We start from the raw sequence: 12602 nt of genomic DNA on the forward strand, positions 1-12602 counted from the left end.
AATCAGATATTTCTTTAAATGACTTCATGGTTCATAATTTGAGCTGGATGAATACAAGCGAACTGATCTGAGCTCCGGTCGGTTTAAAACCTGGAGCATGATGGTTTCAAGTGAAGGTCAAAAAGCTCCACCTGACCAGCAGTGGAAAAGTGTTCCTCTACAACGGAAGAATGTTCTTTTATTTTCCACTTTCTGACATGCCCCTCACTTCTCTACCTATTCAACTGCACAGATTGCCTCCTTCCCACCTCTTTTTTCCCACTATTCCCCCTTTCTTTCATGTTATTCTTTCCTCTGGAACCACCACATCTATCCCAAAATTGCAGGGAGACAGAAACGGGAATAACAAAGGGAATAGACCAGAAATGGACCTTTGCGTTCATTTGAAGCAACTAAAACCAGTCGCTTCTTGCTGTGTTTATCACGATGAGGAATAAAGGATGTGGTGAAAAGCCTGCAGTGTGTTAGAGGAGAAGCTGGTCTGGGTTCAGATCATGTACTTCTCATCATCACCAGTAGAGGGCACTGCCATTTTTAACTGAGTTCAATCTGGGTCTCCCCTTCTTGCCAAGAAATTAACATCCAAACTAAAGGGATAATTAAATATGAGAGCTTTTGGCTTCTAAATCCACTGCTGGTTCAAAAAACAAAAAAACTCCTAAAGATTCCAGTTTTTCCTGGTTTTATTCTCATCTTCATCTAGATGAAGGTCCTAGAAGCAAATGTGGAAGAGAGTTGTTGAAAAGCTATACATTACGTTTGCAACAAGATCTTGTTTCAATTAAAAAAAGATCTAAATGCAGTATATCTCTTCAGAATGCGCTGTATCCATACAGATAAACAGATTGTCGTCAATGATTTCTTGACATTTGGTTGAGATGGTGCAAATTTCAGAGTAATCGATGGCTGAAGTGTTCACAAAAATCTGAACTCTGATAAATGATGATAAATTACAGCAGAAAATAACTTGTTGCGTGGTCTAAAACAAGAATGTTTTTCCATAAAGAGCCAGAACTAGAAACTTTGAAACACACACCATCTTATCACAAGCAGAACTGGTTTGTTCCAATTTGGAGTAAGCTGTTGGGGGAAGAATCAGTTTTGTTGTGTTTCCTTGACTGATGAAGCCTTCTGGATCGAAGGTGAAACGTTTCAGCACAAAAAAGAAACTGTCCAGATGACCTGACTGAAAAATGTTGGATTGTATACCTGGATTATTGAGCATGGACTTTGTTGTTGAAAACACACACATTCTCAAATCTCTACATTTAACACGAGGGGAAAAAAAAAAAGACTAGATAGTGGAAAAACCCTCGAAACAGACCCTGAAGCGTTAAGTTCACCTGGTTGCTGAGATGGGCCGACCCTCATACCAAGAGATCTCAGACTCAAAGGGATGACAGAAACATGTACACAGTACAGGTTGTTTGAAAAAAAGGGGGGATTAGGAATGGATGGAATGTACGTATTTATCTATGTATGGATGGATGAATGGTATGTATGGATGGATGAGTAGTATGGATGGATGTACGCATGTATGTATGGTATGGATGGATGGATGAATAGTATGTATGTATGTATGCATGTATGTATGGATGGATGAATAGTATGGATGGATGGATGAATAGTATGGATGAATGTATGGATGTATGTATGTATGCATGCATGGATGTATGTATGTATGGATGAATGAATAGGATGGATGGATGGATGAATAGTATGGATGGATGGATGCATGTATGTATGTATGTATGGATGGATGAATAGTATGGATGGATGGATGGATGAATAGTATGGATGGATGTACATTAGTATGTATGTTTGTATGGATGGATGGACAGATGTATGGATGGATGGATGAATAGTATGGATGGATGGATGTATTTATGTATGGATGGATGGATGAATAGTATGGATGGATGTACGTATGTATGTTTGTATGGATGGATGAATAGGATGGATGGATGGATGGATGGAGAGGGAGGCAGAGGGGAGAAGAGGTGGGAGGAGTGAGGGCAGAGCAAAGAATAAAGGAGTCTTTACATGTCTGTGGAACCAGCAGCTCGCAGCACTTTCACATAATTTAAGACATATGGACGTTATTAGGACAGCTGTGTAAGAGTCTGTGTGTGTGTGTGTGTGTGTGTGTGTGTGTGTGTGTGTGTGTGTGTGTGTGTGTGTGTGGGTGTGTTGCAGACAGTCACGTATTTGTGGTGCAGCAGAACTGTTGCGCTGAACAATCCCCCTCGCTCCACATCTCCTCCCCCTGGAGTGGAACCTGGATCATCCCAGGGTGACACGGCATAAAAACTTCATTTGATTGGCAGCTAGGTTACGTTGCTGTGTGTGTGTGTGTCTCTCTCTCTGTGAGTGTGTGTGTGTCTCTCTCTCTCTCTGAGTGTGTGTGTGTGTGTGTGTGTGTGTGTGTGCATGACCTGTAGTTACCTTTCAGCCTGCAACACTCTGACTGACCGGTCCTACAGTAGCTCAGTCTTTCTGCTCCACGTCTATTTATGTCAGAGTGTGTGTGTTTCCGTGTGTGTGTGTGTGTGTGTGTGTGTGTGTTTCCATGTGTGTGTGTGTATGTGTGTGTGTGTGCAAGAACGGGCAAAGTGCTCAGCCTAATTGAGCAATTATGAATAATCCTCTACAGACGAGTTAAATGCCTAAATTCACAACGTTACACAACCTCCTTTGGTTCAACCAGAATTTATGTCTAATCACCTTTCAATGTGGACTCCTTTGTGTGTCTCTGGGTGTGTGTGTGTGCGTGTGTGTGTGTGTCTCTGGGAGTGTGTGTGTGTGTGTGTGTTAACGCAGTCTGTTTCTTATTTTTTTAACATATTTGTCTATTTAACAGAGTCAAAGCATAGAAATCCACTAATTACTAAGCTGCTGGCTTCGTCTTATTCTTCTGTTTGCGTCATGATTTTTGGTTCGTTGATCTTTCCACGGTCCTGAAGGAACCCAGTCCAATTAAAGGACTAGCCTTCCCTTGAAGGAACGCATGTCGCCCACCACTTTTCATGTCAGAGCTTTAGACTGATCTTTTGTTGCAAAACGACAAAGCTGTAGTTGTTTTTGTCGAGTCTTGCGAGTACTTCTATGCGTATTCTCACGGTCGATGTGAAGGCTTGTATGTAGCGGTTTTCTAGACCGCTCAAAGCACTTTTACTTTGGACGCCACGTTCTCGCACCAGTGCACAGATCAGGATTAACTTGACATTTAGGTCTTGCCCAAAGATTTGTCGACAGGAATTCGTAACAGAACCACCGTCGGTCCAATTGGCGGCAAACTCCTCTTTCGTTCTGATCCACGGACAACCCCAAATGTATCGTGAGTCGTAACTTTCAGTGTGCATGTTGTAATTGACAGTCAGAGATAAGGTTTCAGTCAATTTTCCCGACTTGTAGACGTTTTTGCGTTGGCTTTGTCAATCAGCTGTGGTGGCCATCTTAAACTGGGCTGACTCTAAAAGGTATCAGTTGTAGACTGAAGTCTGATGATGAAGATCTGTCCCGTGGTTAATAAGCTGTTTTACACATATTCAGCTAAAATGTAATGTGGTAGTAGCTGCTTAAACTATGGCATGAAAAGTATGAAAGGTGGTAGACGATACGCATTCCTTTGAGAAATTCTACGCATTCAATTTCATGAAGTTTTGCTCAAATCCATTTTTTGGTTTCTGAACATAAAATAAAACAGAAGTGGTCAGGTGCATACATTAACTGGTGTTCCCTCCGAGTTAAAACAAATTCCAGCTACCTTTTTAGAAAACGAGTCAAAAGTTGGATACACAGGATTTTTATAAATTTTAATTTCTTTTACCGATCTGAGAGCATTTCTCACTGGAATGTAAAATATGTTGCCCGATCAGTCTTGAGCTGAAACCACAAGAAGAGGAGTCCAAAAGGATGATGTCGACGTGTTCCATCCAGCGGTTGTTGGACAAAAAAAATCTGGAATGAAATCCAAACATTTATAGCTTGCGACTTCCAGATGAACTAAAGTCATGACGGTTAGGGTTCTGCCTCAGGTGATCCGCTCTAACCTCTCCAATGCACGCAACGTTTATACGCGTATTCATGGACGTAACTCACTCGTGCAGCGAGGCTCAGCAGACGTTTATCATGAGGGCAGCAGAGGGATGGATGAAGGGTTCAGGGGAACGAGAAGACAGAAAGAGAAAATTAAAGGGCACCAGAAAAGAAAGAAAACGAGGAAGAACAAAATAAGGGAGGATGAGCACCCAACAGATGGTTTGGTGGCTGAAGAGTCGACCTCAAGAACCACGCGATCCCTCGCTGGTCTGGGATACAATCCCAGTGGAAGCTCTGTTCTTTCCATTCAACTTCTATTTGGACTCAAGGAACAGCAGAACCTCGCTCTCATCGGAAATATGATTTGTATGTCAACTCCGTATCGGTACATGTGACTGGTATAGCAACCGTTTTCTCTGTGCAAGACTTGAATGTTCAGTGCCAAAAGACCAGGGTGTTTTTTTGTGAATCTTTTACCATCGAATGACGGAACAATCCTCACCTGATGCTTAGACACCGTGTACATCACAATGGATGCTGCACGGCAGTCATTGTGTTAATGTGGTGCAACGTAAAGCCATATAAGGTATATCGGATTGAGAGCGACAGCTATGGCAGTACTGTTCAGTGAAAATGTCTTGACTGGTATTATCAAGACATCATTAGTTATAAGCCATCCATCCATCCAGTCTAACATGCATGTTTTAAGTCTGTGGGAGGAAACCAGAGTACCCGGCGAAAACCCATGCATGCACGGAGAGAACATGCAAACTCCACCCAGAAAAGTCCTGGGCCGGAATTTGAACCGGCAACCTTCTCGCTGGGAGGCAACAACTCTACCAACTGAGTCACTGTGCCGCCCTAATGTCCAAAAAGCTGTTTGCTTGTGATGCGTCTGGAAATCGAAGACATTGTTCCTCCGCAGCACCAATGTAAAAGCTTCTGTACAGATTTGAGACACGGTGAGAAGATCCCGTATCCCGAGCTGTGGAGAATAAAAGCACATCAACCAGCCTGGATGCAAAGAAGCAAAGGTGGGGCTGGTTAGGAGATACTCTGTGCTGATGTCACAAAACAAGCAGAGCACGCAGAGAAAGAAAGAAGTTGGAAGGCCAAAGCAGACCTGGATCAGTTGAGAGAGAAGCAAATGAAGCCAGACTGACGTGGTGAATAACCAAATAACTAAACGATTGTATAACAGAATTGAGCAGCTTCAAGATTTTAGAGATTTTATTTTTGGATAGCGGCAATCCACTTTGGTCTTGGTCCTGCTTGGACTGTTTGTCATTCCAGTCAGAAAGAGCAACGGGGAGATGTTGGTTACAGAAACCCACTTCTTAATTATCAGTTTTCATGTTTGGTAGTAAGATATACAACATACACTACGCCGCGAAAAGAAGAACTGAGATTTGGGTATCGGAGAGCATGAAGTCTCTCTCTTCCAGGGATCAGATCTGCACGTGACTCCTGAGTGAACCCACATCGAATGTGATCCTCTCAGAGGGAGCTGATGGGCTCGATTGGCCACTAATCATTACGCAGAATGTCCAACATAAAAATGTGCCTGTTCAGACGTTCCAGTCTTGTTTCATTGAGCAGAAAATGCAAACCAGGTGTGGCAGTCACCGAGATCGCACTGCGACTCCTGATTGAATAAAACCTTGCGATGGAAAATCTGTGGGACTCGAGGCGGAGGAACCAGAAAACCCCTCGAACTGAACGCAGCACTGTTTTCAGACTTGTGTTAAAAAACCGGAGCCAACAAGCAGCACCTTTATGTTCCGTCTCCTACGGCTCTGAGGAGTTAGATACGTGAAAATATTATTCATCCAAATACAGATCAGTTCTAGCAGCTTTACTACAAAAGCTATATTTGTGTTCCTCTACTTCTAAATCATGTCAGGGCAGTTTTGGAGGTTAAATCTGAAGGAATGTTATTTGTTCAAACAGCTCCGACAACTGGTGACTGATTCATACAGAAAAAAAACCTACAAGCAGCCAGGAAAGTCTTTAAATGTGCCCCCTTCTCTTTTCTCTTTAGCTTGTCTTTCTGGTTCTGCTGACTGGGGGGAAAACCTCCCCAATGTATACGTCTCTGTAAGGAAGGGGGAAGAATCGGGGGATAAACAGGAATATGGCATAGAATTAAATGCACGGTGCTTGCCACTTTTTACGCCAGAGTTTTAAACCAAGATCACCGTTTTGGATGCAATTAGCTTTGATCCAAACAAATCTCAGATTAAATATTAATTTATACATTTGATCAAACATGCGATGGATTTTTATCCACCTGGAGTAATTTAAATAACGATCATGTGCCTCTCTTTCTGTCTCTGCAGGTTTTTGCCAAAGTGTTCAGCCATGAGGCCTTGGAGTCGTACCTCCCCAAGATCCAGCAGGCCATCCAGGAAAACCTCAGAGTCTGGAGCTCCAACCCAGAGCCCATCAACGTCTACAGGTACAGCGATGGTGCACACATTCACACCATCTATCAAAATCTAAAGATTTACCACATTTCGCCGCTTGCTCCTGTCAAGGGCGGATGCTTTCCCTCCTCTCCCTCCTCCGCTTTGCTCTGTCCTGTCTGTGAAACTGCTTCAGAGCCTCTCTCTACATGTCTTCCAAACCGTAAATTTTTGCAATGGATCTGGTCAGTTGGTCTCTCAATGCAATTGATAAAATTTTCTCAACAAGAAGACGAGCTTCAGGCAAGCCGACTTTTCTCGACGAGAAGACAAGTGCCAAGGATGCATAAACAACTGGATAACTGTGATAACTGGTTTCCTGCTTTTTGGAATCGGCTGATTCCTGGTCTGTCAACAAACAAGGAAGTCGTCAGCAGCAAATTTGGCCCTGGTCAGACTACCTGCATCTGGACTTTGTAATTTGGACTTTGGGGATTCTAGAGGACCAGCGAAGACTCAAGGCAGACATGAATCGGTAATTCTGCCTGTTCCCAAAACATTTGTTGCTTCCCACTCCCTTCCCCTCCCACCAAGGAAGTCTGCGGACCTACGTATCAGAGGGACCCGGCTAGATAAACATTGTGTCATCATTTCAGGGCTCTCAGATTCTCTCTGGCGCTGTTCCAGGTCGACCTCAGCACAAGTGTGTTTATGGATCTCACCAGAGAGAACTGACTTGATTGTACCATTCTTATCAGAACTCCTACAGTACCTCTGGAGTGTCCAAGACATGATCACCACTCTTGTCGTCTCCCCTCCCCTGCGAAATGTCTACGTCACTGTGCCTATGTGCAGGGTGTTTTTTTCAATATCAGGGTCTTTCTCTTTGGTCAAGGAGAAAGAGTTTGATAGGAATTTGTTTTGCCTCCAAATCCTAAACGTGTCATTTTCATTACTTTTTGTCCGTCTAAACAGATCTCACTTGTAAATGAGTCTTCGAGGCTCAATGTGATTTATCTTTCTAAATAAAGGTTGAATGAATGAATGAAAAAAGATAAAAGTTCGGTCTACTTTTGATTCTTCTTGAGGGATTTTTGTTGAGTTTGGCTCTAACCGACCGGATGCCATTTCACAGGGAGAGCCAAAGGTTGTCGTTCACCATGGCTGTGAGGGTGCTGCTGGGCTTCAGGGTGTCCGAGGAGGAAATGAGGCATCTGTTCTCAACCTTTCAGGATTTCGTAAACAACCTCTTCAGCCTGCCTATCGACCTGCCGTTCAGTGGCTTCAGGAAGGTAAGTGTTCAGATCAGAGATTTGACTTTTCTGTGAAGTTCCAGCATAGATGCTATCCGCCGTTGTACGTCAGGACAAAGCAATAATATGTCTGGTTTTTCTGTACCAACAAAAAAATCTCAGATTTCAATAAAATTTTCAGAAATTAATCGATAGATGTACATTTACAACTTCTGGAGTCAACTCAATTCAAGTAAATTCACCCTAGCAAACACAACAATGGTTTTATCCCAATGAACTCAACAGATATTGAGCTCAAACTTAGGATGGTAGTAGCTGACGGTCATTCACAACATGGACTCCAAGAGCTAACGGATCATGTGAGATCTCACATCACATTAGACTGGAAATACCATTTTAATCATCTCCATCATCTCCGTCTTAACTGTGGTTGGGTCACGGAAACAACAGGTCCAGGAAAGAAACCCAGACCTCCCTCTCCCCAGAGACACACTCCAGCTCCTCCTGGGGGACCCTGAGGTGTTTCCAATCCATAGAGGATACATAATCCCTCCAGCAAGTCTGCCACAGTGCTTCCTCACAGTCGGACAGGCCCAAAAAACATCCAAAGCAAGGAATCCAGGAGGCATCATAATCGGATGCCCAAACCACCCCCAACCTCCATTAGACTCCTTTTGATGTGAAGGAGCAGCAGCTCCACCAGATGATGGAGCTCCTCACCCTCTCTCTAAGGCTGAGACCGGCCACCCTGCAAAGGAGGCTAATTTTGGCTGCTTGGGATTGGAGTACAACTTTTTCAGAGGTATTCCCAAATGACCTTTGTATTAATGAGTAATGCTTCGAAATAAGACAGTCCATTAAAAAAAACATTCAAATGTGTCCAAACTAATTAATTGTGACGTACCTCAAGGCTCCATCTTTGGCTCCGTTCTCTTCTTGTTTTGTATGGTCTTGTTCTTTCAGTCATAATCCAAACCTCATGACCAGAGGTGAGGGTTTGAATGTACAAAACAATAAATCCAAGAGTTCTGCCTTTTGACTCACCTCTCGTCTTCACACTGGCTGACCAAATCGACACTCTCATTACTGAGGACAAGGCCTCGATCCTTCGATTCATCTCCTTACCATCACTCCCAAATGAGACACCTGGATTGAACTCTTGAACTCCTCCACCTTTGGCATTTAGCTCGCAGTTTGACAACTCCGTCATATCTCACAATAAGAAGATCTTGTTCTAAAAGTCAGACATGATCGGCAGTGCAATGCTTTTAAAGTTTGTATTTATATTTCAGAAAGGCTCAAAGTGAGCAAATTAACCCTAAACTCACATAATGTGTCACTAACTTGAGCTGGAACCTTGTTTTAAGTGATAGTTCAGATCTTTTGACATAAAGGTGAACCATTGCTTTAAGTTTAATACATTTAGTATCTGAATGCATGATAACATAGTTTGTTTGTAAGAGCTCATGTTGCAGATAAGTTGGCTGCCTTAGATGATTAATGTTCTACATGTTTGTAGGGTATCCGCGCTCGAGACATCCTTCAGAAAAGCATAGAAAAAGCCATCCGGGAGAAGCCGCAGTGTTCACAGGGGAAGGACTACAGCGACGCTCTGGACGTCCTGATGGAGAGCGCCAAAGAGAACGGCGCTGAGCTCACCATGCAGGAGCTCAAGGTAATACACCTACTGCACATACACATAGAAAAAAAAAACAGGAGGAGGACAGGGTGTGCACGCACACTTTTGCCCGAGGCCAGACATGCAAGAATCCACTCAATCAGATGAAGGATTAAGCAAATAAACACAAAAACTGGATATGAAGGGATGCTAATTTGATGTCTAGAGGCAAACACTTAAAAAAAAAAAAAAAACGGTCAGGAACAGGCACACCCTCTATTTACCTATTTGAGGAATTCTGTGGAAACTAAACTGCTTCTCCCTGGCTCTTTGTGGTTTCTGGGTGAACTCCAGAGCCAAAAATAAGTCAACACTGCCCCTGCTAGGGGTCTGAATGAGGTCTGCTGTAGACACATACAACCTGAACTGGGGAGGCCCTGTCGTAGAGGCCCAGGCTTTCCCCTTCAGCCCTTTGACGTATATAAAACACACTCGGGCTGGGTGAAGCACCGACGGATGATGGCAGAGAGGTTTACAATGTGAGGCACGCTGCCTGGTCTCTGTTATTTATTCCACGGTCTTTAAGGAGCAGCGTGGCACCGTTCAGTGTTGTTACTGGACACACGCCTCCTGCTTTCATACACGTTACTTTCTAAGATTTGGAAACAAACTGGTTTTATTTTGTACCAGTGTTAGTACCTGGGTAAAGAAACTCTTTACTACCACTGAAATGACAGCCGTCTCTATGGTAGGGCATTACAGTTCACCCTCTGTCGGCTCTAGAGATTTACGTATCGGGACAAAATTAAAATGATCTGGTCTGTACCAGATTCTACAGGTACTCATCTCCAACCTCAAGTGAACCAAATCACAACAGATTCCACCACAATTCTATTTATTAAAAACAACGCCACAATGTAAACTAAGTCCATTCTTGCTGCTTTCAAAGCATTTAAGGGAAAGTATCAGTGATTGTTGGGATTTTCTCAAAATTTCATATTTCATTAAACGATTGCAATAAATAATTGACAAAACAGAAAAAAATGTACCAACGTTTGTCCTCTTCTTGTCACAGGAATCAACCATCGAGCTGATCTTTGCCGCATTTGCCACCACCTCCAGCGCAAGTACCTCCCTGATCATGGCGCTCCTCCGCTACCCCCACGTTCTGGAGCGCCTCAGGGAGGAGCTCAGATCCAGGGGCCTCCTCCACAATGGCTGCCTCTGCCCAGAAGGCGAGCTGAGGCTGGACACCATCATCAGCCTTAAGTACCTGGACTGTGTCATCAAGGAGGTGCTGAGACTCTATACACCCGTCTCTGGGGCGTACCGAACAGCCATGCAGACCTTCGAACTAGATGTGAGTCTTCGGCTTCTTCCCCATCAGCTACGTAGACTTTGTGTAAAGTTTGGGATTGGAGTACAACTTTTTCAGCAGTACTCCCAAATGACCTTTGTTTTACTGAAAAGAGTAATTCTTCGCAATAAGACCGTCCATTTAAGAAAACATTCAAATGTGTCCAAACTGATTAATTGTGGAGTACCTCAAGGCTCCATTTTTGGCTCCATTCTCTTCTCGTTTTGTATGGTCAGTTAATGAATCAAAAACATTTTTAAAAAAACCCTCAACTTATAGAAATGTTTTTGCCCTTTGTAACTAAATAAGGATTAATTTCAAACACTAAAAATACACAATTGTGACATTGTTTTTCCAATCTTATAGGAAGTAAATCTGTCAACTCCACACAGTTCCAGTTGTGTTACCGTTTAGTCAGCATTCACAAATGTAAAAACATTTCAGCATACTTTTAGCTATTGTAGTCATTCATATATCAAAATGCTAAACGTGTACAGGACAGTATAACCATGACTTTTGGTTTTGCAGCATATATTTTTTTAATATTCATTTTTATTAATTTTTTCCTTCATTGAAATAAATGAGAAACAATGGACTCTGAGCTTTTTCTATATACTATTACATTTAGTTACTCTTGCCAGTGTTAAATTTTAGCTACTGTTTTACCAATTTTAACTACTGTTTTGCTAAATTTACTTCTTTCCAGATCTTTTTTTTTAACTAACTCAGTTTCTTCAATAAATTTCAGCAAACTTTTCATTTAGCAGTCTGCCGTTTAGCAAATTATTTTACATTTCATTTTGTTTGTTTGCTTGCAGGGAGTCCAGATCCCAAAAGGCTGGAGTGTGATGTACAGCATTCGGGACACTCACGACACAGCCGCCGTCTTCAAAGATGTGGAAGCCTTCGATCCCGATCGCTTCAGTCAGGAGCGAAGCGAGGACAAAGAGGGGCGTTTTCACTACCTGCCCTTCGGCGGTGGCGTCAGATCGTGTTTAGGAAAGCAGCTCGCCACCCTTTTCCTTCGCCTCCTGGCCATCGAGCTGGCCAGCACCAGCCGCTTCGAGCTGGCTACTCGGCAGTTCCCTCGTATAACCACGGTTCCCGTGGTTCACCCCGTCGATGGGTTAAAGGTCAAGTTCTATGGCCTGGACTCCAACCAGAACGAGATCATGGCCAAATCTGAAGAGTTGCTGGGTGCAACAGTTTGAGAGGGGGAGGCGTTCGTAAGTGGAAGATTTAAAGAAGGAAAAATTCATCTCAATGGGTTTTTCTTTCTTCTTCACTTTGTCTTGCCAAGTTGGAGCTTCTGTTCAGACTTGAAGTCCACATCTCGTTACAGCCGATGGTCGTGACTTGCCTGTAAGAATGGACAAAACTGCCAAAAAAGTTCTTTATGCTCTATTCTGTGTATTTTCTGAAGGAATATACAAGCAAAATATGTACATAAAGCTACCTAATATAATTTTAACAAGAGTAGTGCACAAGAGACTTTTGGTGAAATAAAGCGTTGAGAAGTAAAGGCGTTGTGGAAATGGGGTGAGATGAAACAGGGTAGAGGATGAAAATATATTTTAACGTTCTTCTCGTTCTTAATCAAAATCTGCGAACCTTAGTAGTTGCCTCACAGGCAGCTGGACGCTTGAACTGAAGTTCGTGGCTGCTCTGTCGTTGGAACCAGATTTTAACTCAAAACTTTGGGCTATTTCATGAAATCCTTTTTTATGTTAGGAAATAGAGCTTAAAGGTTTAGGAACTTTGGTATTTCTAACACATTTCCACCATTTTGTTGAACCTTATTGTTTGTGATGCCCTGATAATAAACAGACTTTTACAATTTACAGCTAAAAAACTCTAGGAAAGTCAGTTGCTGGTTGTATCTAGCTGTATCACGACGCAGTAAATACTTTCAGCCGGTTGTATCAATG

At 42.8% G+C, this 12602-nt stretch overlaps 1 protein-coding gene across 1 annotated transcript in view; it reads left to right on the forward strand.

Moving 5' to 3' along the window:
* LOC119417205 (cytochrome P450 26B1) overlaps window positions 1-12272 on the forward strand; it is a 35708-nt gene extending 23436 nt beyond the window's left edge. Inside the window, exons 3-7 of the mRNA XM_037684423.1 lie at window positions 6381-6499; window positions 7582-7738; window positions 9219-9374; window positions 10393-10677; window positions 11493-12272. Coding sequence (XP_037540351.1) covers window positions 6381-6499; window positions 7582-7738; window positions 9219-9374; window positions 10393-10677; window positions 11493-11885 — 1110 coding nt within the window. The 3' untranslated portion in view covers window positions 11886-12272. The remainder of the gene's footprint in view (window positions 1-6380; window positions 6500-7581; window positions 7739-9218; window positions 9375-10392; window positions 10678-11492) is intronic.
* Window positions 12273-12602: the final 330 nt, after the last annotated feature.

Source organism: Nematolebias whitei, chromosome 1 (assembly GCF_014905685.2).
Source record: "Nematolebias whitei isolate Nwh7 chromosome 1, NemWhi1, whole genome shotgun sequence".
NCBI classification, from domain to species: Eukaryota; Metazoa; Chordata; class Actinopteri; order Cyprinodontiformes; family Rivulidae; genus Nematolebias; species Nematolebias whitei.